The sequence below is a fragment of the Nicotiana tomentosiformis genome, chromosome 4, assembly GCF_000390325.3.
Source record: "Nicotiana tomentosiformis chromosome 4, ASM39032v3, whole genome shotgun sequence".
Classification (NCBI taxonomy): domain Eukaryota; kingdom Viridiplantae; phylum Streptophyta; class Magnoliopsida; order Solanales; family Solanaceae; genus Nicotiana; species Nicotiana tomentosiformis.
The window spans coordinates 70,614,080-70,639,305 of NC_090815.1; the positions used below are offsets into that span (position 1 = coordinate 70,614,080).

The window sequence follows — 25,226 nt, forward strand, 5'->3', positions numbered from 1 at the left end:
CGACTTCGCACAGCATAGTCTAGACAGAAGGGTTACACGGATCAGAAGGCGCATGATTTATCATTTATGGTGGGTGAGAAGGTTCTCTTGAAAGTCTCGCCGATGAAGGGAATCACGCGGTTCGGGAAGAAGGGCAAGTTGAGCCCAAGGTTTATAGGCCCATTTGAGGTGTTGAGACGGGTTGGGGAGGTTGCTTATGAGCTTGCTTTGCTTCCTAGCCTATCGGGAGTTCATCCAATTTTTCACGTGTCCATGCTCCTGAAGTATCATGCCAACAGGTCACATGTGTTAGACTTCAGCATGGTTCAGTTAGATGAGAGCTTGGGTTACGAGGAGGAACCAGTTTCCATTGTTGACAGACAGGTTTTCCAGTTGAAGTCCAAGAAGATTTTTGCGGTAAAGGTTCAGTAGAGGGGTCAAACAGTCGAGGAGGCAACTTGGGAGACCGAGGAGGACATGCGGAGCAGATATCCACACCTATTCAGCACTCTAGGTATGATTCTAGACCCATTCGAGGGACGAACGTTTGTTTAAGAGGTGGAGAATGTAACGACACGACCATTCGTTTGGCTTTCTAGATCCTCTTTCCCCTAAATAAGACTCCTTGTATGTGCTTTTACTATTTTATGACTTGCGGGGATGGGTAGTTTGGAATTTGGAAGGGTTCGGGTTGAAATCGGAACACTTAATTCCTTAATATAGGCTTTGAAGGGGTTAGTTTGACTTGGGTCAACATTTCTAGTAAAGGACCTCGGAACCGAGATTTGACGGTCCCAATAGGTTTGTATGATGATTTTGGACTTGGTCATATGTTCGGATCAGATTTTGAATGACCCGGGAGTATTTCGGCGCATAAGGTTGAAAGTTGGCGCATTGAAGGATTTAAAGTTCTTTAAATTTGGTTTGGAGTAGGTTTTGGTGTTATCGAGATCCTTTAGGGATTCTGAGTTTGGGAATATTTCTGTATGGTGATTTAACAGTTGCACGCAAAATTTGGTCTCATTCCGAGTAGTTTAAGTATGAATCGGCGCGTTCGGAGTAAGTTGGAAGAATTTGAAGTTCATAAGTTGATTCTATTGGTTTTGGATTATGATTATTAGTTTTAATGTTGTTTTCCGCGTTCCGAGGGTGCGAGTGAGTTCGTATCATATTTAAAAACTTGTTGGTATGTTTGGACGAGGCATCGGGAGCCTCAGGTGCTACTCGGACGCTGCACGGATCGAGTTAGAGATCAAAAGGGGCTACTGGTGCACCAGTTCTGGTGTGCCCGCACCTGCGAGGTCTTGGTCGCAGGTGCAAGCCCACAGGTGCGAGCTCTTGGCCGCAGAAGCGGTTTTGGCCATTTATTCAGTGGTCCGTAGAAGCGGAAGAGCATGCGCAAAAGCGGCCTCGCTTCTGCGATGAGAAGTCCGCAGGTGCGAGAAGGCCGCAGATGCGCTCCACACTCCGCAAAAGCGGGACCGCAGAAGCGGAGTCAGCTAGCCTGGGCTAGGACCGCACCTACGATGACTTTTCCGTAGGTGCGGCCCCAGGCCCGCAGAAGCGGAAATGCTGGAGGCAGTGATGTCCTTTTAATATGGGACTTAGGCCATTTTGGGTTCATTTATTACATTCCTTAGGCGATTTTAGAGATCTTAAAGAGAGGGTTTTCACCTAGCTATTGGAGGTAAGTAATTTCTATCTAATATAAGTTAAATACATAGATTATGGGTAGATTTTAATATGTAAAATTGTGAAAATTTTGGGTTTATGAAAAACCTAGGTTTTGATAAGAATGGGATTTAACCACCAAAATGGTCATCGAAATAGGTGGAAATTATATATTGGAGTGCGTGAGGTTATGGGTAACAATTATCTTCGAAAATTTTCAGAATCCAGCACGTGGGCCCGGGGATAAATTTTAGAAATCTTCCAATTTGGGTTGGGTAATCACTCTAATAGTTAGATTATGAACTTTTGAACATGTATTGATTAATTTACACAAGATTTGACTAGTTTTGGATTGTTTGGCACCGAGTTGAGGCTTTAGAGTGAATTTGAGGCCGGAAAGCGAGTTTTGAGACCAGGTAAGTCTCTTGCCTAACCTTGTAAGAGGGAATTTACCCCATATGTGATTTAAATTATTAGTTGCTTCTAATTGCGGGGGCTACGTACGCATAAGGTGACGAGAGTCCGTGTGTAGCTACTAATGATGCTTATGTCCGGGTAGTTTATGACCCATATCATGAAATACTTATAATGTTTGCACCCTATTTGTTAATTAAAGTGCCTAAATTATATTGGAACTTGATAAAGGAATTGTAAAAGATCGAATTTCACTTACTTGAGTTTTGGCGGGTTACTTGATCGTTAATAGAAATTGTGCTTCTTTGTGTATTAGCCTTATAATAACTTTTAAATCGGATGTTCATAATGTATCCTCTCTTCTTGTGGAGCGGGCCGAACGCCTCGACAGTAGAATAGATGCATCTATGGTTCGGGTCGTACGACCTCGGCATAAACCGTGCGTGATAATATTCGGAGCTTAATTATACTCGATATTATTTTATGGCTTGAGCGGTTATAATTATTTTACGACAGAAATTGACTTGAAATTTATTAGTTGTGAAAGAATTATTATTCACTGCTTGTTATGGAGTTATATTTATTATTTACATGAACCCTGCTTATTTAGAATTTCTGTATTTTATTGTTAGCACATACTAAGTGTCGATGTCGACCCCTCGTCACTATTTCTTCGAGGTTAGACTAGATACTTACTGGTATATGTTGTTTATGTACTCACGCTACACTTCTGCACAAATCGTGCAGGATCTGAGGCAGGTGCATCTGGCGGTCATATCGGCGCGCACCCCCGTTACCCCGAGATCTAGTGGTGAGCTGCTTTCTGAGCCGTTGTGCAGCACCTAGAGTCTCTCTTTTGTATCTATTTTCTGTCTACTTTATTTCAGACAGTAGTTAAATTTTTGTATATTCTACTAGTTGCTCATACACTTGTGACACCAGGTCTTGGCACACATACTAGTAGACTTTATAGTTTTGGAGTATTTATGTCACTATATTTTCCCACTTAGTTTGCCTTCGTTTATTCTATTAAATTTTCTACTCCTTAATCTCCTAATAAATGGAATTTATTTATTTGGAAACTTATTAGAAAAGTAATCACATAGTCAGTTCACTGTTGGCTTGCCTAGCGGCAGCATTAGGCGCCATCACGGCCTATAGGAGAAATTGGGTCGTGACAACATGACTTATCATTTATTAGTAAACAATAGGCAAAAAATAAAGTGTTTGTTTTTTTTTCGAAAAAAAAAGAAGCTAGCCATTGGAAGTTAATTATTTTCGCCTAAAAGAATGGCGATTTGCACGGGTACTTCAAATCTCGTCTCTATGGTTCGTCAAGTCTATACCGGACAAGACTTGAAGTAGGGGGCATCTGTAGATATGTAAAAATTATTGAATTTAGTCCATACAAAATTTGGATTAAATTCCAAATTGCTTTGGGTCGAATAATTAATTTGGACTTCACAAATTAAATAAGTCCATTTTAAATTTCAAGCCCAAGGTCCATTTCATCTTAGCCTAGGCTCATGCCATGTGTCAAATGACATGGCATGTCCAGTCAGCTCAAAGCCAACAAGATGACGCCACGTGTTAAATGATGTGGCAATCCAGTCCAAAATAGTGACCAATCAAGAGTTGCCAAGTGTCTAAGATGACATGTCTTGGCCAATCACAAGCAAGCTTATCACATAGCTTATGTGATAAGTTTGATGACTCACATGAACCAATCAGAATCAAGCAAGAGAGTTCATATGTAGCTGGACTTTCCATCATCTACCACTATAAATATAGAGGTTACATAACTCTCTGGAGACATTCAGAGTTGGAGAAAAATATTCCGCAATTGATGAAGGCATCCACAAACAGAGAGATCAATCATCAAGTGCATAGTTCTTCAACAAAGGAGTGATCAACGGAATTCTTCTCGAAGATCAACCCGTAACAACAAAGTGTTGCTCGATGTTCTTGGCGATTAAATACATCACAAGGAGGTCTGCATAGTCCTACATTCGAGAAAGACGTTTTTCAAGCTCTCGAATCATGGGAAATTTTAGAGAGGAGAATCAAGGGATATATAGAATTGTACTCACAAATATTTATCAATAAAATCTTTTTTTCTTCATAATATTTTTGTTGCAGTTTATTTTTCGTACTACAAAAATTTGTTGTGAACAACATGTAATACATGCGCTATACCTTAATTCAAAATAGGTGATGTATAGCCAGAGGTGGATCCATGATTTAGAGGCTCCGCTGCCATAAATTTTGAACGTAGTCATGTTACAATTTACATTACCTAAATAGGTCTAATCGATTTGGTCTATTTGGGTTTCGGTTCGCATTATTCATCTTTGGAGTTAATATAAACAAATCTATCAAGCAAAAAGATTACGTAATAATTATGATAACTTAGAATAAAAACATAAAAATTCAACTGGATTATGCATTTTGTACAAGAAAAAATGCCCGTTATCACTTTATATTTAGATACTTAAGGCAAAAATATATACTAATATTTTATTTGTTCCCCATAAAAGTAGTCTTTTGATTCCTACTTTGGTTGTTAAATTCCTAAATTTCCCCACATATAAGTTAAACTTTAGGATTATTTGAATATTGAATAAAAACTGGATAGTTGGCAGTACAGAGGATACTCTGTCATTTTTTTGTCGTGAAATCCAAAAAACAAACATACAAAAAATTTATGAATTAATTAAATGGTAAATAATACTTCGTATCTAATTAATTAATTAACTATTTTAAGATATCCCGATACGTTCAATAAATAAAATAATGTAGTGTTCTATAACTGACGAATTAAAATTTGAATAGTTGTAAGTACAAAGGATACTCTGCCGAATTTTTATCGTTAGATCTAAAAAAATAACGTATAAACCGTTATGAATTAAATAAATACTAATTAATAATTTGTGTCAAATAAATAAATAAAATGTTTAATATATTCTGAGAGTTAAAGCTAGAAAAATATTGTAGGTATTTCTGACTGATGAATAAAATATTTATTAGTTGTTAGTACAAAGGAGAATCTGCTGATTTTTTATTGTTAAATCTAAAACGCTAATATATAAATTGGTATGAATTAACTAAACGAAAAATAAAATATACTTAATATAGTTAGATAATACTCCTTACAATCTCAAACAACGGTAATAAATAAATCTTTCGTTATGAAAAGTAAGATAACATATGTTTAATTATCATTATTCAATGTACATAGATTATTATGGATCGTCGGACTGTTCATCTTGGACCTGTTTCACGTGAGCTACTTACGCTCCAGGCGCGCCATAGGTTATCACGTATATGGGATGGAGGGTTACTTAGAAAAAAATTCCACCCTGATGATTTCTGGGAGCTTATTAGGGATAATCCACTACATCATCGCACTGTCGCATACCTCACACGGACTGATTTTTAATGAGTTGTCGAGGTCGGCCAGTTATAGTTCGACTGGTCATTGATCACAACTCTGATCGAGCGCTGGAGGCTAGAGATATATACATTCCATTTGTCTACCGACGAGGCCACTATCACATTACAGGATGTAGAGGTTTTATTTGGACTGTCCGTTGATGGTCTTGTTGTCCACTACTCGCCTGCAATTAGGAAGTATAGGAGGCCTGACTATCTAGAGATACTGAAGAGGCTCACTGGACTCTGTCCAGTTGAGGAGACTGCGATTATTGGAGTTAGAAGATTATAGTTATTTCCTGTTAGGTAGCACTTGGAGGCGCTACACGAGCAGATCACAGATGAGACACTGGTTGAGGGTATTTAGTGGCAGTCTAGGCTGCTGCTATTGATGATATTTTGCGGTATTCTTTTCCAGAACACCTCGGGGAACCTTGTTAGCCTACATTTTTTGGATCATCTGGAACGGTTAGATGATTTACCCATGTACAGTTGGGGCAGTTCCGTTCAAGCGTACATGTATAGGCAGTTACGTAGGGCGTCGATGGGTAGCGTGAGAGACATCGCTGGATTTATTCTGCTTCTACAGGTGATAACATTATCAAATCTTTTCATGAATATCATATATGTATTAGAAATACTTAGTTTTACATCTACAATCAATATTAGGTTTGGGCTTGAGAGAGATTCTTGCAGATGCATCCCACTCCTCGGCCACTAGCTCCAGATTCACCACCACCGTCGTTGCTACCCCGTGCTAGGAGGTGGGTAAATAGGAGAGGCCAAACTCGCAATGTCGAGGCTTGACATCATCTCCCGCTCTACAAGGATATATTAGATCTACTGGATGGTGATCTGGTAAATATTTGACTTAGTACGTTTGTTAATACATGATTTGTCTTGCGTTTACTTACTTTCTTTTGTTTAATAAATAGCTCATATGGAGGCCATATAGCGACAAGCTCAGAACCAGTTTGCCATACTATTGCTCAGAAGGTCGAGCCGTGTGGCTTTCTGAGGTCCCATTGATCTGTCTCGATATAGTTGAGCATCATCCGATGGGGAGAGTCTTACGACAGTTTGGCCGACCACAGCATATACCCGCTCATCCCAGTTGGCAGACCACTCATTACGAGCGGCTTATAATGCTCAAACAGTTGCATCGGTTTTGGCATAATTTTAACACTCCTTTCAACCAAGAAAGATGCACTATGTAATCTATCAACGAATCTCTCTGTCAGCTGCTTGAATGACATTCGCACCATGGCAGTGAGTGGTAGTCCACAGGATGACTTCAACTATCCATTGAAGGACTCTGATACATTTGTAATTAAAATTCTCCATCTTTTGCCACCATCCTTATGCAGAGTCCATTTCTCAATCTCAAGATCCCTCAACCAAAGATAAGCTCCTTTGTCTTCCTGCTTAATTAATTCCATCTGCATCAAGAATTTCCTCTCTTGATGATTTGTTGCATCCATCCATATTAGATCACGCAACCTCTTATTCGGATAAGCCCGCTGGAAGTTGACCTTCAAGTGCCTAACACAGTAATGATGGTAGTCGTACAACTCCTTCCATTCATCCAAAGCACGCACAGAATATAAAATCCCATCACGTCGATCAAATATTAGACAAATACCTGAACATTGTCTCACAACGTGCTCTTTCAAACGGTTTAAAAACCATGTCCAAGTCTATTTACTCTCATTGGCACAAATAGCAAAGGCAAGAGGAAATATTTGGCCATTAGCATCTACCCCAATGGTAATCTACATATTTATATCGTACTTCCATACACATGTGTCCCGTCTATGGAGATTATCAATGACAATGAACAAAATCATCAATGGATGGTTTAAATACCCAGAACACATATCTAAATATGTTTTCTGCAATGTAAGGACCTCGGTCGTGCTTCCATTCAACAACTGTCCCTGAATTATAGTGTTGCAAAGAAGCTTTGTACCTCGGTAGAGCCGTAAATGACTTATCCCAGTTGTCATAAACAATCTCAAAAGCACGTTTATGCCCAAGAAATGTCTTTCTTTTGGTAATGGTACACCTATATATCTGCACAACTGATGTTATGCACTCCTTCACCTTGTACTTTATGGACGATTCAATATGTGGAATCAAGACAAGAGAAATCAAATCAACGTTCAAGTTAAAATGATTCCCATTGAATGTGTCCATATTACAAGTATGCTTGCCATTATATTTCCCCACCACCTATATATATTATTTTTTAACTTTCTCCCATGCAGCATTCACTTACAACGTTGGTCCCATTTACGAAAAATCACCTTATATGTTTTTCTATATGACTCAGCAACCTCAATCTCATGATAATTTTTGTGCTGTAAATTCACATTGCCCTATTAAGGTGAGCCTTGTCATTGAAAAGCATATTTTTGCGGAGCTCCATTGGTCTACTTTCATCCCACATTGATATACGAATTTTATCAAGATCCCTTGTGAGGGCATCCATATCTGGCGGCAAGTGATCAAGGTAGGGAATCTCTCTTGAATAAAATACCTCACGCGACTCGTATACTGCTGGTCTAATGGTAGGTGGAGTCTGCATATACGGAGCATGCTGAGTGGTGGCATCATGCTCCATTATCAAATCTGGTTGCTCATTGTCACTCTCATCTGAGAAGTGTGGTTCCTCATTGTCACTCTCATCTGAGAAGTGTGGTTCCTCATTGTCACTCTCATCTGAGAAGTGTGGTTCCTCATTGTCACTCTTACCTGAGAAGGGTGCTTCATCACCTGACTCATCAACATTATTGTCATAGTCACTATCATCTTTCTCACTTTGTGCATCTGCCATATCCTGATTCAAAATATCGTCATCACCCAACACCGTCATGTTGCTCATTTTTCCTACACAATGAATTAAATAATTAATATCTTGTACATTTCAACATAATATATTAACTTTAACGCTTAAACATACCATTCATAATTTATAGATAGCCCATGATGCTCCTTATCAAATTGTTGATGACTCGAGGATGGACCAACATGATTCATCCTTTCAAAAGTAGGTGGAGTTCCAATGTTGGTTGGTTCATAACTAGTAAAATTTATATCTGGCCGGTAACCCCTATGAAAAAAATACAAGTTGTTATTATTATAGACATAAAACAAATAGTTATACTACAACTAGGTAAGTTGCAACTTGGCGACCCTCCATACTGCTGCATTAGCAAGAAGTTGTGTCCTCGCTCCTCGTTAACCCATGTAGATAAGTTTAGATCAGGCCAGACTCTTTCATACGGAACCTGGTCGAATAAAACAGCTTTGAAAATTCTTCCAGATGGTTGAGTGTCCCAGCTCCTCGTTAACCCTCCAGTCCTGTTGATGTCTTCGGACTTTACGTATATTTCCAACATACTTATCACAAGAACATCCCAGTGTTCATCCGTAGTCCTCAAAAATCTTGTAGAGTTTCATAATCATTGATGTTAAACTCGACATAACAAGCCACACATTGTGAAGTAATCGAATACGTATAACTTTCCAATTACCTTAAGATTAACCGAACGTTTATTCACACACATTCTTTTATAAATCAGAGCTACCAATGTGTGGTATTCCAATGAGTGACAACTTAATAATACATTATGGAGAATAACTATTGTGTACCGAATTATTCTCCACCACAGCCTCACGCCCAAATATAATGCAACCCTAACTCTTCGCTCATCAGACATCGTAGAAAGGTTCAAAGAGAGCTTTGTATAGATTGATGAAGATGAAGGGATGTATAAAGGATGCTGAAGAACAAAGTAATGGTTCAAATTCACTCAAGAATGATTTTTTTCAAGAATGAACATTCGACCTTAAGTAGGCAACTATAAGTGCCTTTGGCACCTAAAAAATGTGCATACAAATAAGTGCTTCGCCATACAATTATTAGAGCTGTCATTTAAGAGGTCAGAAAAAATGAACGTATATCGCATGTAATAAATGCGCTATGTGTATAACGCATGTATTAAATGCGCTATACTAGTGAATTATGATGCCAGTCATTACATGCAAAATTGAAGTGCATAAGCATGTATTACATGCGCTATACGTTAACGGGGTAACTGGATGTTAACGTATAGTGCATGTAAAAATATGCGCTATATATAAAATGGTACACCATTTTTTTATGCACCAATTTTGGTCTTTTGAGTCCAAAAAGTTGCTATTTAGGTTCCGGAACCACACTAAAGTATTTAAATTAAAATTTGTAACTTGAATACATCTAAACTCTACCTTTCTAAAAAGAAAAGTATACTTTCACATTTTCTCATATAAAAACAATCTCCCTATACAAAATGTATACTATACATATTATTTAAATAGTCTACCGTTCTTTAGATATTTTAAGTAGAGTAAAACGTTTTGTTTGTTACCTACCTCACATGCAAATAGGAATAGGAATAGGAAAAGAAAACAAAGAACGGCAAAGGGTCAAATATACTCATGTACTTTCGAAAATGGTCTAAGAATACCCCTCGTTATACTATTAGGTTATCTATACCCCTCCCATCATACTTTGGAACAAAAATATCCTTATTTTGGATGGAGTGCCACGTGGCAGCACCTCATGAAAACGACCCATTTCTTTTTTTTTATCCGATTTGTTTTAAAAAACCTACCACCTGACCCAATTTTCACCCAAGGCTAAACTTAGCATCTTTTGTTCTAAAGCAAATTTTTTGTAAAAACTGAAAAAGAATGCTTTAAAAAAATATTTTTCAGTTTTTTTATAGCATTGTTTTTTGTAAAAACTAAAAAAAAAAAGATTTTGCAAAATATTTTCGTTTTTTTAAAACTAATGCACCTGTAGTCCAATGCTTTAGGAAAGTCTTTTTTTTCTTCAGTTTTTACAAACAAAAAAAATAGTTTTTCAGTTTTTTTAAAGCATATATTTTGTAAAAACTGGAATTTTCTTTTTGTAAAAACTAAAAAAAGAAAAGGAAATTTGCAAAATATATATTTTTCAGTTTTTTAAAGCATTTTTTTTGTAAAAACTAAATTTTTTTTTTTTTTTGTAAAAACAGAAAAAAAAGAAAGAAAAAAAAAGCATTTTCCTAAAGCAGTGGACTATAGGTGCATAAGTTTTAAAAAAGCGAACATATTTTGTTGAATCTTTTTTTTTTAGTTTTTACAAAATAATTGCTTTAGAAAATTACTTTTCAGGTATGGGTAATGGGTAAGGGTCTTTTTAAAAAAATATTTTTCAGTTTTTTCAGTTTTTTTTAAAGCATTGTTTTTGTAAAAACTGAAAAAAAAGATTTTGCAAAATATTTTTATTTTTTTAAACTAATGCATATATAGTCCACTGCTTTAGGAGAGTCTTTTTTTTTTTTTTTTTTTCAGTTTTTACAAAAAAATATTTTTTTTTCAATTTTTACAATAACAAAAAATGAAAAATATTTTTTTTAAGCATTTTTTTTTAGTTTTTACAAAAAAATTGCTTTAGAACAAAAGATGCTTAGTTTAACCTTGAGTGAAAATTGGGTCGGGTGGTAGGTTTTTAAAAACGGATCGAGTAAAAAAAAGAAATGGTTTATTTTCATCTGGTGGTGCCACGTGACACTCCAACCAAAATAAGAGTATTTTTGTTTCAAAGTATGACAAAAAAATATAAATAACTCGGTAGTAATCTTATACCATTTTGGAAAGCAAAGGCTTATATTTGGCCCGATTGATAATGGGACGTGACTCCCACCTTAACTGCCTTCCACAATAAATAACACGACCCCAACGCAAGTCAACTATAGCCACCACATTCCACGCCAAGAAAACCATTAACAAAGATCAAGAAAATACCAAAAGCAGATAGACATTGCAATGGAGATGACAACAGAAATGAAGAAAGGTCCAACAACAAGGGCATCTCAGAATGTCCTCCCATACCAAACAGCAAGAATAGGGGAAAAGTACACTCTTGGGAAGAAACTAGGGCAAGGGCAATTTGGGACAACATACCAATGCATAGAAAATGCAACAGGGGTTGAATATGCGTGCAAATCAATCCCAAAAAGGAAGCTTTTATGCAGGGAAGATTATGAGGATGTGTGGAGAGAGATTCAGATAATGCATCATTTATCTGAACACCCTTATGTAGTGAGGATTAAAGGGACTTATGAGGACAATCTGTTTGTCCATATTGTTATGGAATTGTGTAAAGGCGGGGAGCTTTTTGATAGGATTGTTGAAAAGGGACATTTTAGTGAGAAGAAAGCAGCACAATTGATGAACACTATTGTCAAGGTTGTGGAGGCTTGTCATTCTCTTGGTGTCATGCATAGAGATCTCAAACCTGAGAATTTCCTCTTTGATACCTCTCATGAAGATGCCAAGCTTAAGGCTACTGATTTTGGCTTGTCTATTTTCTATAAACCTGGTTCGTTTCCATCATACTTTTCTTCTTCTAATGCTGATTTGCCAATACAAATTAATTTCATTTCTTGGGGATCATATTTGCTCCTCTCTTTGCCTTTGTGTCTCCCATCGGTTTATTTTTAGTACTTTTGTTGATTGAACTCTGCCATTCACCTTCTATCAGATATAATAGAACTCGCTACGTCCTGGAATGCATCATATGTGGTTCATCTAAAATTAAATTTGCTTGAGAAATTCAAGAGCACCTATTATTCTTTGGTGATCATGTCCTGTTCCCATTTTAGAATCGGATTTTTCACTATGACTTCTTGTTAAATGCATTTGTTTCGTCTCTCAACAATGTTTTTTGAGATGTAATTTGAGCAAAAGCTTATATGCAAATTAGCAATGTAGTGAAAATTCTGGAGAAAGGAACCATTCAGTGAGTTAGACAATAGGTTAACATTTATGAACTTTGTGTTAACTCTAGTCTCGTCTGAAACATGGCATGGTTCCCTTTTTCAATGTATGATTCAATCATTTTTGGCTGATCTTCCGTGATTGTGGTGTGATATTGGACTATTTAAATGTGCTCTAACAACATAAACTATTTTTTATTTGCAGGGCAGTATCACTCAGATGTTGTAGGAAGTCCTTATTATGTTGCTCCTGAAGTGTTGCACAAATTTTATGGGCCTGAAATAGATGTCTGGAGTGCCGGTGTCATCCTTTACATCTTATTATGCGGGGTTCCACCTTTCTGGGCTGGTAAATTTTGTATCTTCTTTCTTTATTAGACAGGAAGATCAAACGCTGATTGTCTACTTCTCTCTATCTAATTAAATTCCTTGATTTTCTTTTCTCAAATTTTGACTTGCAGAGACGGACAATGGTATCTTCCGACAGATATTGAAAGGAAAGATAGATTTTGAATCAGAACCTTGGCCTCACATTTCGGATAGTGCAAAAGATTTGGTAAAGAAGATGCTCACCAGGGATCCTAGAGCACGAATAACTGCGCATCAAGTTCTATGTGTGTTAAGCTTTTAAAGGAAGTTGCAAAATCAAAATATAGTTTCATCTTCAGCGCGTTTCTTTAATTTGTTATTTTTCAGGTCATCCTTGGATTGTGGACGACAACGTTGCTCCAGACAGACCCTTGGGTTCTGCAGTTTTATCACGCCTAAAGCAGTTCTGTGATATGAACAAACTCAAGAAGATGGCTTTACGAGTGAGTATTCTTTTACTAGATTTCCTTCTTTTCTCTCAGTAAGCTTTTTAGCTGTAATTTTTGGTTCTGGTTTAGTACATTTGATGCCTCATATGCCGAGATTCTTAGATTTGAATAGAAACATAAGTATTGCAGCAGTAGCAGTGGTATGAGGATATGGCGGGTTATTAACTTGGCCTCTTTATGTGGATTATGGATCATGTCTATATGCAAGTTGTTTGTGTTCGTCTGTTGTCAAGATAATTTCACTTGTGAATGGATCGACATATTTTATGATCTGATCAACGTAGAAAGGACTGGAATTTGGATCGTGAAACTTCTGCACAGGGTACCTAAAAACAGCTTTATCATCTGCTTTTTGGGGTTTCCCAAGTGCGTTATCATTCAGGAATATGAACTTGGTGTCTATTTTCAATTAATGAGCTAAAAAAGAGAATCATGAAAACTTTTGGACTTTAATGTGTATCTTGATATTGTAGAAGAGATCATGCAATCTGAATTTCTGCATGATTCAGCAAGGAATTTACTTGAGATTCTTGGGAACAAACAAAACTAAAAACTATCTTTTATGAGTCAATTACTCTATAATACATGAAGTATACCTTGTCAATTTCTCTGTTTATATTACTTTATAAACAGGTCATAGCAGAAAGGCTTTCAGAGGAAGAGATAGGCGGCCTAAAGCAATTATTCAAGATGATTGACACAGACAACTCTGGAACAATCACATATGATGAACTAAAACATGGTTTGAAAAGAGTAGGATCTGATCTAACGGAGTCCGAAATCAGGGCCTTGATGAATGCGGTACTTGTTCTTTATTCCGTCTCTTTATTTAACTCCATATCGACTATTCATGAAATTCCTTTAGTAGGATTTGTTCAGTAGATAATGGCAGGATTAGTTATCTGATTATAGTCCATTCACATAAGTGGCAAATGACATGGCCACAATGTTTTCTGTAGGCTGACTTCGACAACAATGGCACTATCGATTACAGTGAATTCATCGCTGCGACATTGCATTTGAACAAGATGGAGAGGGAGGAGAATCTTCTTGCTGCATTTTCCTACTTTGACAAGGATGGTAGTGGTTACATCACCATTGATGAGCTTCAACAAGCTTGCCTAGATTTTGGCTTTGGTGACGCTAAATTGGAAGATATTATCAAAGAGATTGATATAGACAATGTAAGTCCCCATAACTCTAGGCCTCATTTGTTTTTTTTTAAGATTAAGACGTCTGAATCTGAATACACATCTGAATATCAAGATGTGCATTAAGACTAAGACATCTAAATCTGAATACACAACTGAATATTAAGATGTGTATCAAGATCTGAATACTAAATGATTAAGACGGTTTGTTTTTTAACATCTGAATGTATAAAATTTATCTTTATTTGAAAATTAATAAACACAAAATTCAAATAAAATGCTAATTAATCTAATATTCTATCAATAATATATATATATATATATATATATATATATATATATATATATATATGGTAGTTAGTGGTGGTGATGGCTTACGGTGGTGCTTGTGAATGGCGACTAGAGGTGGTGGTTGGTGGTGGTTTTGGTTGATGGTGGTGGTTCTGGGTAGTAGCTAGTGGTGATTGGTAGTGACAGCGATTATGGTTGAGGATAGTGGTGATGGGTGGTAATAATTAATAATGGTGGGTGGCGGTGGTGGTGGTGGTTGTGATTGAGAAAGGTGGTGGTAGTTATAATGGTACGCAATGCCGACTATGGTAGTTGATGATGATGGGGTGGTTAGTTGTGATAGTTGAGGTGTATGAGTTTGTGGTTGTGGTTGAGAATGATGGTGGTGGGGGTAGTGGGTGGTGGTTGTTGATAATGGTGGCGGTTATGATTGAGTATGACGGTGGTGGTGGTGGTTGATTATAGCGGTGGTGGGTGGCATGGTGATAGTTGATAATGGTTGGTAGTGGTGATAATTAATAATGAATGTGGAGGATATCATCTTAATGAAATTAAGTCTTTGTTATAGATCTTAATCATACACACCTATTCAGACACATTAAGTGGTTGTGAAGTAAAAAAAAAAAACAAACATACTTAATGATTAAGATCTGAATAATTAAGATTCAGACTTTAAAAACAAACACACTTAATATCTGAGATCTGAATGATTAAGATTCAGACCTCCATTAAGTGCAAATAAATGAGGCCTAAACCACTCTTTTATGATATTACAAGACGTTAATGTGTTTTATTCTCAAGAGTTGATATATAATCCATGACTATAAAAGATATTTTATTTTTTCAACTCGGTGGATAATGGGCCCGCCCATTTACACCTATCCATTTAAATATGGCAAAAGATATTTCATGGACAACTAATGTCCATGAAATAAAAATACTAGTATAAATTATGTCCATGCACTTCCTTAAGTGTTAATTAACCCCTCGAGTTCAACTCACTCTCCCTCCTTGGGACCATGTTTGCAATTCTAGTTATTCCCCTAGCACCCTAGGCTAGTTGACTAAAGAAGGTAAAAATCAGGATTGTGAAACTATTCCAATAACTAGAATGTTAAATGCAAGAATCCAAACTTAAAGAGTGGCTTTTGAGGATTCCCTTTATTTTTGGTTGGCAGGATGGACGCATAGATTATGGGGAATTTGCAACTATGATGAAGAAGGGAAATACAGGACTGGCAGCCAGAACAATGAGAGGCAATTTAAATTTCAACCTGGCAGATGCTCTTGGAGCCAGTGACTGTGACAAAGATCAATAGGAGATTGCTATTCCTTTTGTAATAATAGCTTAATAATAGCTCCTTGAAATTTTAAAATCCAATTTGGCCCCAAAGCTTTGGTCCAGTAGTAAGAACGCAACTCGTGATGTGTAGGTGAGGGCCAACACAAGCCTGGTATTAAGTGGTAAGGATAAAATGACAGATTTATTGTCCACCGGATTTCGAACCTTGTGCCAATGATCCTCAAAGATTTCTTCATCATAAAAAAATGTAATTTTAAACCCAATGTTTTTTTTTTTTTTTTTTTTTTTTTCCCAAATTCTACTTCTTGTGATTCAGAAGCTCACATAGTCGGTTAAAGGAGTTAGTCATATACATAATGCATTTTACCAACTTTATATTTGGCTTGTTTTTCAGATATACTTTTTCCATACTCTGATTCGTGACGCTTAACTATTGGGTCGTAATGTTTATTCTTTAATTGCACCCTGTCAAATTAAGAAAATACTACGCGCGGTGCGCGTGTCCTTGTTGATGAATATAAATTTTTAAAAATAATATAAAAAATATTCAAAAGATATATTTGCATTATAGTATAAAAATTAATAAAACTTTACAAGTTTCAAAATGATAGATATTAATCATATTTAGGAATTTGATCCACTATATTTTTATACCTTTGTAATCACGTAGACATCCAAACTCAGTTATTGTTAACATTTCTTATAAAGTTTTAGCTCGATCATTATTTTATATTACGTATGATTTCTTTCTAAAGTACTTTTACTCTGGACCAATTACGTATATATGTCATTTTCATATTCATATTTCTTTGTACAAAATATTAATAAATCTTTTTACCATTTAAAATAGATTCCACATTTAAAAAAGATTATCATTTGATTATTTTCTAATATTTAGATAATAGAAGTAGACAAAGAATTTGAATATGTTCAAAGGAAAAAGAACGTCCTATTTGCTCTTTAAAGGCTAAACTCATGCTTACCTCTTACCTCAAATATGAATTATCGTTAATTCTTCCATTTTTTTTATATAAAAATTATGTTTTTCATGCACTTTTTTTTTACGTTCCCTTTTAAATATTAGCATCAAATTGTAGGAAATGTTAGTTACTTTAATTCCATTAATTTACTCCTTTTTTTCCACGGAATATACATCCACGAAAAGTAACATGTAAAAATTATAATTAAGTTACATATATAGTTCAAATCAGAAAAAATTTATGTAAGGTAGAATTTTAATTGACTTCAAAATTCTTAAGTTTTAAGAATTCTTACTTAGTTCAAATAGGAAAAGATTTAATAACAAAATTTTTAGCCGATTTTAAAGTACTAAATATTAGGATAATAATTAAATGACTATTTTGTCCAGTGTGACTCTATTTTTAAAAGGTAAAAAAGACGAATCATATTTCCCTAAGAGCTTTCATGCTTTTAATATTTTATAGATATAGATAGATGACGTGGATCATAATACTTACATTCCTAAGAAAAAGCTTCATTTTTATCTTATTATACTCGGTTAACTTTATAAACGAGAAAGCATCATCTAAGAGTTAATGATTTTAGCCTAAAATCACAAAACATATTCTCCTTGAGTATTGAATTCTCAGGAAATAGTACGACACGGCATAAACACTTTACATCAATATTAGTGTCGATTCAATCATTTGAAGTAGTTCAAATAATAATAATAATAATAATAGAACAGCCATAAAACAAGCAATTGAGTACAATCTTTCACAAGCATTTTAGAGCATAGAAGGGATGTAATGAGCTCCTTGACCAGTTGCTGCATTTCCCAGCTTCATGCATTTGTCCAAATTTTGCAAAATTTATAGATCTATTTATCGAAAAATAATTCATATAAAGATCTCACAACATCTTGTTCCTCTATGAAGGTAATTGCAATGAATATTATCATCTTCCAATCAGAATCTATTTACTGTCAGTTACTTTTGGCATTACAGTAAATAGTAGTAGTAGTATATTCTATCACTTTGGCTTCAACCGACGACAGGGAGTAAATGGTTATTAACATAAAAAATGGGCGAAGAACACAGTATATAACATTTATCAACCCTCCTGATTGCGGCAGGAAAACCTGTCAGTCACATGAAACTGCCTTTCCACCGTACTGGAAAATGAAGGGCTGTACCTCGGTCCTGCCTCTCCAATTTGCTGTAAAGTCGTAATACAAATGTTAAAGTTCCTTTACAAGGTGATCTGCTGGTCGAGAACTCTATTCGTATATTCGCTTCCTCTTCAAGACGGTTGGTAAAATTATGAGAGCACCAATGAGGAAAAGCACAGACAACGTCTTGAAATCATATAGATCTTTGACAGACCTCAGTTCCCCAAGTGCTACGCCAGCCTGACAATGTGAAGAATGAAAGTAGCACTTATGAGGTTGCAGTCATACAAAAGAATGAAATGGTTGTACATCACAAGCAATTTTGATGCATCTGAGATCATCTCAACCAAAATGTACCAGCTCAGCCTCAAGGCTGAGTTGGCTGCACTAGTTGGGATCTGCTGTGTGGATCAATCACCAAATTATTCGACTAAAGAGTATTTTGACATATTTTTATGCCGTATATTTCTCAGTTCATTCATCCAGTATAGTTTTCTATTTTGGGAATTACCAAACAAAACTCCTGATAACCCTACCCCATTCACTCCCATAAAATGTCACAAATTATCTGTGGCAGCTAACCCTCCTGCCAGCAAACAATTGGATTACAGTTTATCTCTTCAGGGACACAATAGTCTAAAACAACTTCAAGGAACAGAAAATACAGACAAGAAAGCTGAAGAGAAAGAGGGGAAGAAGAAAAAAAAGAAAAGAAATGGAAGATAGAAACCACTACTAACAGAAGAAAGACTTACCTTTACTGTAATATAAGCAGCTGGGATGAGACCAACTGCGGTGGCCAAAAAGAAAATATGGAATGGTATATCCACAATAGGAGATGCCAAATTGATGAAAAGATTTGGCAATGTTGGAGTTATTCTCAAAAAAAGCATGTAGTTGAGCAACTTATCCCGACGCTTGGCTATCTGAAACCACAAAGTTTCACATTAGTGTGCACCAAATTGGGAACTATGATGAATATAGTAGAAATAGGTAGCACATCACTAGTAATTACTTTCAGAAGATTACAGACCTCTGCCTGGAAAAATCTCAACTTTTCAGGCCACATCCAGTTAACTATAGGCCTGCCGATCAATTTAGACAGAAAATAGCAGGACGATGCACCAGCTGTTGCATTAAAGACAACCAAGAGAAGCCCTCTGAAAACGCCGAAAAGTGCTCCAGCAAGTAAGGACATGAAAATTGTCCCAGGAATCATAAATGTCTGCATGAATATGTATATTGAGCAGTAACCAAGAATGAATTTTGCCGGGTAGACTTCCGCATACATTCCGAGGTTATCCCTGAAAGAAACAAAATAACCTAATGAGTCATGACATTCCAACAAAAATAGAACCAGCGAGAAAATAAGGACACACCTCGCAAAGCAAGAGATCCAGTGTCAACAACAACAACAATAACAAACCCAGTGTAATCCCACAGGTGGGGTCTGAGGAAGGTAGTGTGTACGCAGACCTTACCCCTACCTTGAGAAGGTAGAGAGGCTGTTTCCGGTAAACCCTCGGCTCACAAAAAATAAAAAGATAAAAAGGATCAAGAGATCTAGTGTCGTATCAAAATATTTTTACCAAAATTTAGAAAAGAAAACACCATTAACAGAAACTACATGAAAGTTTTCAATCATTGAGCAACAGTACAAGCAAGCGATGATGAAGAAATAAGGATAACCACCAGTAAGAAAGACTGCTAATATTAGACACTAACTTACTTTTTTTTCTTTTTGTTTTCTTTTGGATAACCGAGTAATCCACAGTGGCGCAAGGTTTGAAACCCGGTGGATAACCCTTCTCCACTTAAATACTAAGGTTTTTGTCTGAAGCAGGGTTTGAACCCATGATGTGACGTGCACCTAACCCACACATCATGCGTTGTGCTTTTACCACGAGCAAAGCCTTGGGGTCGATGCGTACTTTCTGGCAAATATTGTAGTTATTCTCGGAGCCAAATCAAAAGTCTGAGGGCCAATATGTATCCAGCCTGTTTGATTTTCTTAATATTACTTGCTCATATTTCTTGCCTCATATATTTTCATAAGAAAACTAAAGAGTGATCTCCTCTTCTCGGAAATATTTTCTGATGAGTCCAAGCTTTGAAACAAAATGATGTGTGCTTTTCTCATTTTGAACCAACTCAAACATAAAAAGATAAAACAAATGAAAAACGTGCTACCCTAAACATCTTCAACAGAAAAAAAGAAGAAAAAAAGGGGTAATATATTGCCCCCCCCCCCCCCACCCCCCACTTTCAGCTGTTTAAATTACTATCATCACTTATTGAGGGGGTCAGGGTGAATCTAGGCTCGCAAGAGTCTGAATCAAAGATGAAGCCACAACCCTCCACAGAGTATTAAGAGAGGTGAATCTAAGTGAATGAGAAACTCAAAATCCATCCAGTAACCACTCAGGGGGCACAAATATTGAACAAGATTTTCGTGACATCAACAAGAACCACTTCCCAATACAAATAGGAACAACCAACAAAAACTCAGAAACATTTGAGGCCTAAAAAATGCATGGAGATTCGTCATACAACTTTAGAGCCAGTCTACTGCCATTGCAAACAGTTAGTGCTCTCCTGAGAAGTTACAACTAGTAAAAAGTTCAGTCTCCAATTCACAGACTAACTAAGTTACAACTAGTAAAAAGTTCAATCTCCAATTCACAGACTAACTGAACCTCTGTCGTAACTTTCAAATGACTATACATTTCCTTGAAGAAGTTATAAAGTCGATTAATAGAACCACTAACTTGCAGACTAGGCATATTTACAATAAAATCACATGAAGTATGAATAGAATTTTCCCTCAAATACAAAACAATACTCCTTTTGTTTTGACACTATTTCCTTATTAATATGTTCCTAAAAGAATGACACCTTTCTATATTTGAAAATAATTTAACTTTCATTTTACCCTTAACAGAAGCTTTTATAGTAGTCACACAAATCTTATGGCGTGTATAAAACCACAAGTTTCAAAAATCTACCTTTATTTCTTAAACTCCGTATGGAGTTAAGCTATGTCAAGTAAACTGGAACTAGAAAAAAGAGCAGCTTATCTGCCCCAGAAATGCAGCATAGCTACACAGAAAAATTCCCATTTGATTTGACAAGTAAAATAAATCAATTCCGTCAACTTCAACCCATAATTTCCAAACACAATACCTAAAGATCATAAATGAGGGAATACGTTAAACAAACAGACAAATAATACCAAGAACTCTGAAAAGTGAACCTACTTGAGAATGCGGAGATCAGAGATGGTACGAGGCAGCTTAAGTTGAGCGTACTCAGCAGCTGGCATTGACAAGTATATGCAAAACAAGCCTGTTGAGAACACCAAAATAACAGCAAAAGCTGCTCCAAATTCCCACCTTAACAATGGAAACTTCCCTTCCTTGTACCTCTTTCCTGTCGGCGAATCCAATTCAGCTGCAACAGACGACATATCCACCCTCTTCTCTTCATCAAACCGACCCGTGTCCACCACTACACTCCTTGGTGCAGCCATTCCCACAGCAAATTGATGATAATAAACGTGACACTCTAATTTTCATTCATGCTGATCCGAACAGAAAAACTTCAAATTCTAAGCGTTCTTGATTTCGCAAATCTAACCAATACCTCCCAACCCCAATTAATTACAGGGACTTTTCAGGATTGGACTGATCCATGAAACCCAGATTTTGTAAAATATCAATTAGAAATAAATTAAATGAGCAGAAAACACAGAATTGGGAGCTTGGGGTTACAGCACAGAACACAAAGAAAAATACAAGAGGGGGAGGATTATATAAGTTAGGGATTTTGGGATACTTTCTTAGATTCTTTTTCGTTCTACTTTTTTTTTTTTAAATTTGTTTTTTCGTTTCAAGCTAAGGACTTACGATATTTCCTTGATATAAAAGGCATATGCTTTTCTTGATTTGGTGAGATTGAAGAAAGCGAGAGTTGAGAAACGTTTTCAATTATCTAATATATACTAAAAACACATGCAATCCATTTATTAATTTTGTGTAAACCTAAGAGTTTTTAGCCAAAATTATCCCTTATGTTTGGGGTAAGTTTAACTTTATCCTTTATTTGTTACCTTAAGCACTTATTGCCCTTTAAGTTAGCTAAACTTGAGCGGGTTTAGTCCACTTAACAAAAGATCCAAACTGGTAGGTAAAAAAACTTTTAGTACTCAAATTTTACAGAATCGATGTAGTGAACCTAAATCTGTTTAACGGGTCGGGTTGACCAGGTTCCGGACCGGCCTAGACTGGTAGTAAATTGGACCGGCCTAGACTGGTGTAAGGGGGCCGGGTAGGGCTGGGTTTGGAGGTTAGTCCGTATATATTTTTTTACCGGTTAACCGGATCGGTCAAATCCGGTCAATGAAAATTACTGTTGAACCGGTTAACCGGACCGACCCGATTGAGAAAAATAGTGATCGATCGGTCACCAATCCTGACCGGTTGCCAAGTTTTTAAAATCGGGCTTAACTAGTCTGGGTCCATCCGATGAAAAATTGAATCGGAACCGGGTCAACCCCGCCCGTTAAACAGATTTAGGTTTACTACATCGGTTCTGCAAAATTTGAGTAATGAAAGTTTTTTTACCCACTAGTTTGGGTCTTTTGTTAAGTGGACTAAACATGCTCAAGTTTAGCAAACTTAAAGGACAATAAGTGCTCAGGGCAATAGATAAAGGACAAAGTTAGACTTACCCCCAAACATAATGGACAATTTTGGCTAAAAACTCTAAACATAAGAAATTCTTTTAGAACTTGCTTGGTGTATTGGTAAAAAAAGTGGACATATCACATGGCCAAATCAACTGATGACACATAGCGGGCGATGCCAAATTGAGTCTACGGAAACAATCGTCTTTAGGTCATTTAAAGAATGGGTGGAGATCAGTTGAGCCGACATAGTTGACATCAGAATTGATCATATTGGGGCAACTAAGGAGTCAACACGAGAAGATTTTTTTGTAAAGTCTCACATGTACGGATAAAGAAGAAGAATTGGTCAATCCCAAATAAGAAGAGATGTGACATTACTTGCAGAGCTGTTACAGATCATCTAGGCGTAACGTGCTGAAAAAGCGAGTAATGGTGGCAGCAGATAGGCGAGATAATAAGGGGACGGTTACGGGAAATCTTACTATTTAGACCCCCACTTCTCTCACTTTATATCCCATGAGTACTCATACCTCTAATGTTATACTAAATCATTACTAAGAAAAGTGAGATCTTCAAGAAAAAGCAATTTCGATAAGAATTTCTCTTTGCCCTCGCTACATCTGGTTTTTTCATTTGGTTTTTCTACTATGATTATTCAATTTTATTTTATTTATATTTGAGAAAGTAAATCAAATCGATTGTTTGTGGCCTTGAAATATAAATTTAACCGATTTAGCCTATAAATCTAGTTTTAGGTTAAGCAATTTAGCGTTCATCGTAAGGCCCAAGCAATCGTTTATTTTCTACAAAATATCATTGTTGTAGTCTTTATTCTTTTAAAATCCTTTTAATCTTCACATGTTAATTATAACTTGAAGGATCACCATGTCTAGAGTTAATGCCACCAACCGACAGACAAATCAAACTCTTACAGTTGGAGGGACACCAATTGCACCCCCAAACAACCGAACTCTTGAAAGTTCACCACGCTATTTTTCCGGAAAAAATTCATGGAAAGATCTACTAGCAGAGATGACGAACATCCCAAGTTAAAAGAAGAGCTGAAAAATTTCATGACCCACAACAATAGTGGAACAATCATGCCTGCCTAATCATTCTATCCATATTTGGGATGAATTGGCGGCAAAGTTTATTTCAAAATTTTTATCTCCCGGACACATGGCTACTATACGGGATGAAATATTGGCTTTCAAGCCAGAGCTCAACGAACCTTTGCATAAAATTTAGGAGAGATATCGAACAATGGTGAACGAGTGCCCGAACAATGATATGGCCGACAACACGATCCAACAATCTTTCTACCATGGTATTAATACCAATCAATATGTGACCAATCAATTGGCCAGAGAAAATGTTATGACAACACCTTATGCGGAGGCATGTGAGATTCTTGATGAGATGGCGGAAACTTTTTTGGCTTGGCTATCCCGAGCTAATGTTCCCCAAGGTGATCCCAACATAATCCATCTTCATAAAGAGTTTCCATGGGCAAGCTATTGCCGAATTGACCACAACCATGACTCAACTTGTCGAGGCCCAACTTCATCAAACCCAAGCAAGTAAGCAAGTTCATGCTATGTAGGTAGTGAATGTCTTGGTCAACAAGAAGAGGACTAAATGTACATAATTTCAATCCCGAATAGAGAATTATGCACAAGATGATGGTAGTTATGACCAAGATGACTCTTATCAAGAGCAAGAAAAAGAGGTACAATTTGTGATTAATTACCAAGGGCAACAGAGCAATTTTCAAGGTTCCAATCAAAGTCAATGGCACTCTCAAAATAACCAACGTAATTGAGGTTCTAAAAATCAAAGGAATTGGCATAACAACAAAAATAACCAAGGGAATTAGGGAGGCAACAATCAAGAAAATTGGGGAGACAATAACAATCATGCAAATCGAGGTTCAGGTTTTCAAAGGCCCCCAAATGTACCAACAACCAAGCAACTCAACTCCTTATCCTTCCCATGATTTAAGTTCTTCAAACAATGAAATGAGCCGTATTGAGAATATGTTCAAGCAAATGATGGAGAAGAATGCAGATTCAGATGCCCAACTTGCCTCACATACCACATCAATCCGTAATCTTGAAGTTCAAATGGAGCAAATCTCTCAAGCTCTTAATACTTATCCTAAGGGTGCATTACCAAGTGACACGGTAGTAAACCCAAATGGTGATAATAACACGGGATATGCTATGGCAGTTATCACAAGAAATAGAAGAGGCGGGAAAGCACCCACCTCAAATGAAAGATAACTTGTGGATGATGACCAAGTGATCCAAGCGGAGGAAAACCCATGCAATGATGTTAAAGCACATGATGAGGTTCGGATTGATATTGATGATAGTGTGGAGGAGACCCAAGATGAGGTGAACCCGTTTAGGGAACACATTATTGACATACCGGAACCAGTAGTGCAAAGGGCAAAGACACTCGTGCCAAATCCCCCACCTGCTTATCCTCAAAGACTTGCTAAGTAAAATGGTGAAAATTAATTCAAGAAGTTTATTCAA

General features: G+C 36.6%; 3 protein-coding genes across 4 annotated transcripts; 1 reads left to right on the plus strand and 2 right to left on the minus strand.

Moving 5' to 3' along the window:
- Nucleotides 1-6,794: 6,794 nt before the first annotated feature.
- On the minus strand, nucleotides 6,795-7,692 carry LOC138909900 (uncharacterized). The gene is made up of 3 exons (XM_070201117.1): nucleotides 7,363-7,692; nucleotides 7,202-7,268; nucleotides 6,795-7,138 (listed from the first exon to the last, which is right to left on the minus strand). The coding sequence occupies exons 1-3, from the start codon at nucleotides 7,690-7,692 to the stop codon at nucleotides 6,795-6,797; spliced, it is 741 nt and encodes a 246-aa protein (XP_070057218.1).
- Nucleotides 7,693-11,184: 3,492 nt separating this feature from the next.
- Nucleotides 11,185-16,131, plus strand: LOC104090856 (calcium-dependent protein kinase 11-like). The gene is made up of 7 exons (XM_009596052.4): nucleotides 11,185-11,908; nucleotides 12,511-12,654; nucleotides 12,767-12,919; nucleotides 13,002-13,117; nucleotides 13,757-13,924; nucleotides 14,083-14,307; nucleotides 15,744-16,131. Exons 1-7 carry the CDS (start codon nucleotides 11,353-11,355, stop codon nucleotides 15,882-15,884), a joined length of 1,503 nt encoding a protein of 500 aa, XP_009594347.1. The 5' UTR covers nucleotides 11,185-11,352; the 3' UTR covers nucleotides 15,885-16,131.
- A 1,558-nt stretch (nucleotides 16,132-17,689) lies between these two features.
- LOC104090855 (uncharacterized membrane protein At4g09580-like) lies at nucleotides 17,690-21,975 on the minus strand. 2 transcript variants are annotated; one of them, XM_018769009.3, is made up of 4 exons: nucleotides 21,392-21,975; nucleotides 19,033-19,303; nucleotides 18,755-18,925; nucleotides 17,690-18,239 (listed from the first exon to the last, which is right to left on the minus strand). In XM_018769009.3, exons 1-4 carry the CDS (start codon nucleotides 21,526-21,528, stop codon nucleotides 18,108-18,110), a joined length of 711 nt encoding a protein of 236 aa, XP_018624525.1. In that variant the 5' UTR covers nucleotides 21,529-21,975; the 3' UTR covers nucleotides 17,690-18,107. The 2 variants fall into 2 exon arrangements, with proteins under 2 accessions (XP_018624525.1, XP_009594346.1); XM_009596051.4 differs by having other exon boundaries at nucleotides 21,257-21,972.
- Nucleotides 21,976-25,226: the final 3,251 nt, after the last annotated feature.

Excerpts from the sequence above, each read along its gene's own strand:
- LOC138909900 (XM_070201117.1), bottom strand. The coding sequence starts at position 7,692 with ATGGACACATTCAATGGGAATCATTTTAACTTGAACGTTGATTTGATT. Across the intron at positions 7,269-7,362 it reads TATTTAGATATGTGTTCTGG|ATTACCATTGGGGTAGATGC; the intron begins GTATTTAAACCA and ends ATAAATATGTAG. Across the intron at positions 7,139-7,201 it reads TGCTATTTGTGCCAATGAGA|GTATTTGTCTAATATTTGAT; the intron begins GTAAATAGACTT and ends GACAATGTTCAG.
- LOC104090856 (XM_009596052.4), top strand. The coding sequence starts at position 11,353 with ATGGAGATGACAACAGAAATGAAGAAAGGTCCAACAACAAGGGCATCT. Across the intron at positions 13,118-13,756 it reads TCAAGAAGATGGCTTTACGA|GTCATAGCAGAAAGGCTTTC; the intron begins GTGAGTATTCTT and ends CTTTATAAACAG. Across the intron at positions 14,308-15,743 it reads AAGAGATTGATATAGACAAT|GATGGACGCATAGATTATGG; the intron begins GTAAGTCCCCAT and ends TTTGGTTGGCAG.
- LOC104090855 (XM_009596051.4), bottom strand. The coding sequence starts at position 21,528 with ATGGCTGCACCAAGGAGTGTAGTGGTGGACACGGGTCGGTTTGATGAA. Across the intron at positions 18,926-19,032 it reads TGAGATTTTTCCAGGCAGAG|ATAGCCAAGCGTCGGGATAA; the intron begins GTCTGTAATCTT and ends TTGTGGTTTCAG. Across the intron at positions 18,240-18,754 it reads CTGCTTATATTACAGTAAAG|GCTGGCGTAGCACTTGGGGA; the intron begins GTAAGTCTTTCT and ends TCACATTGTCAG.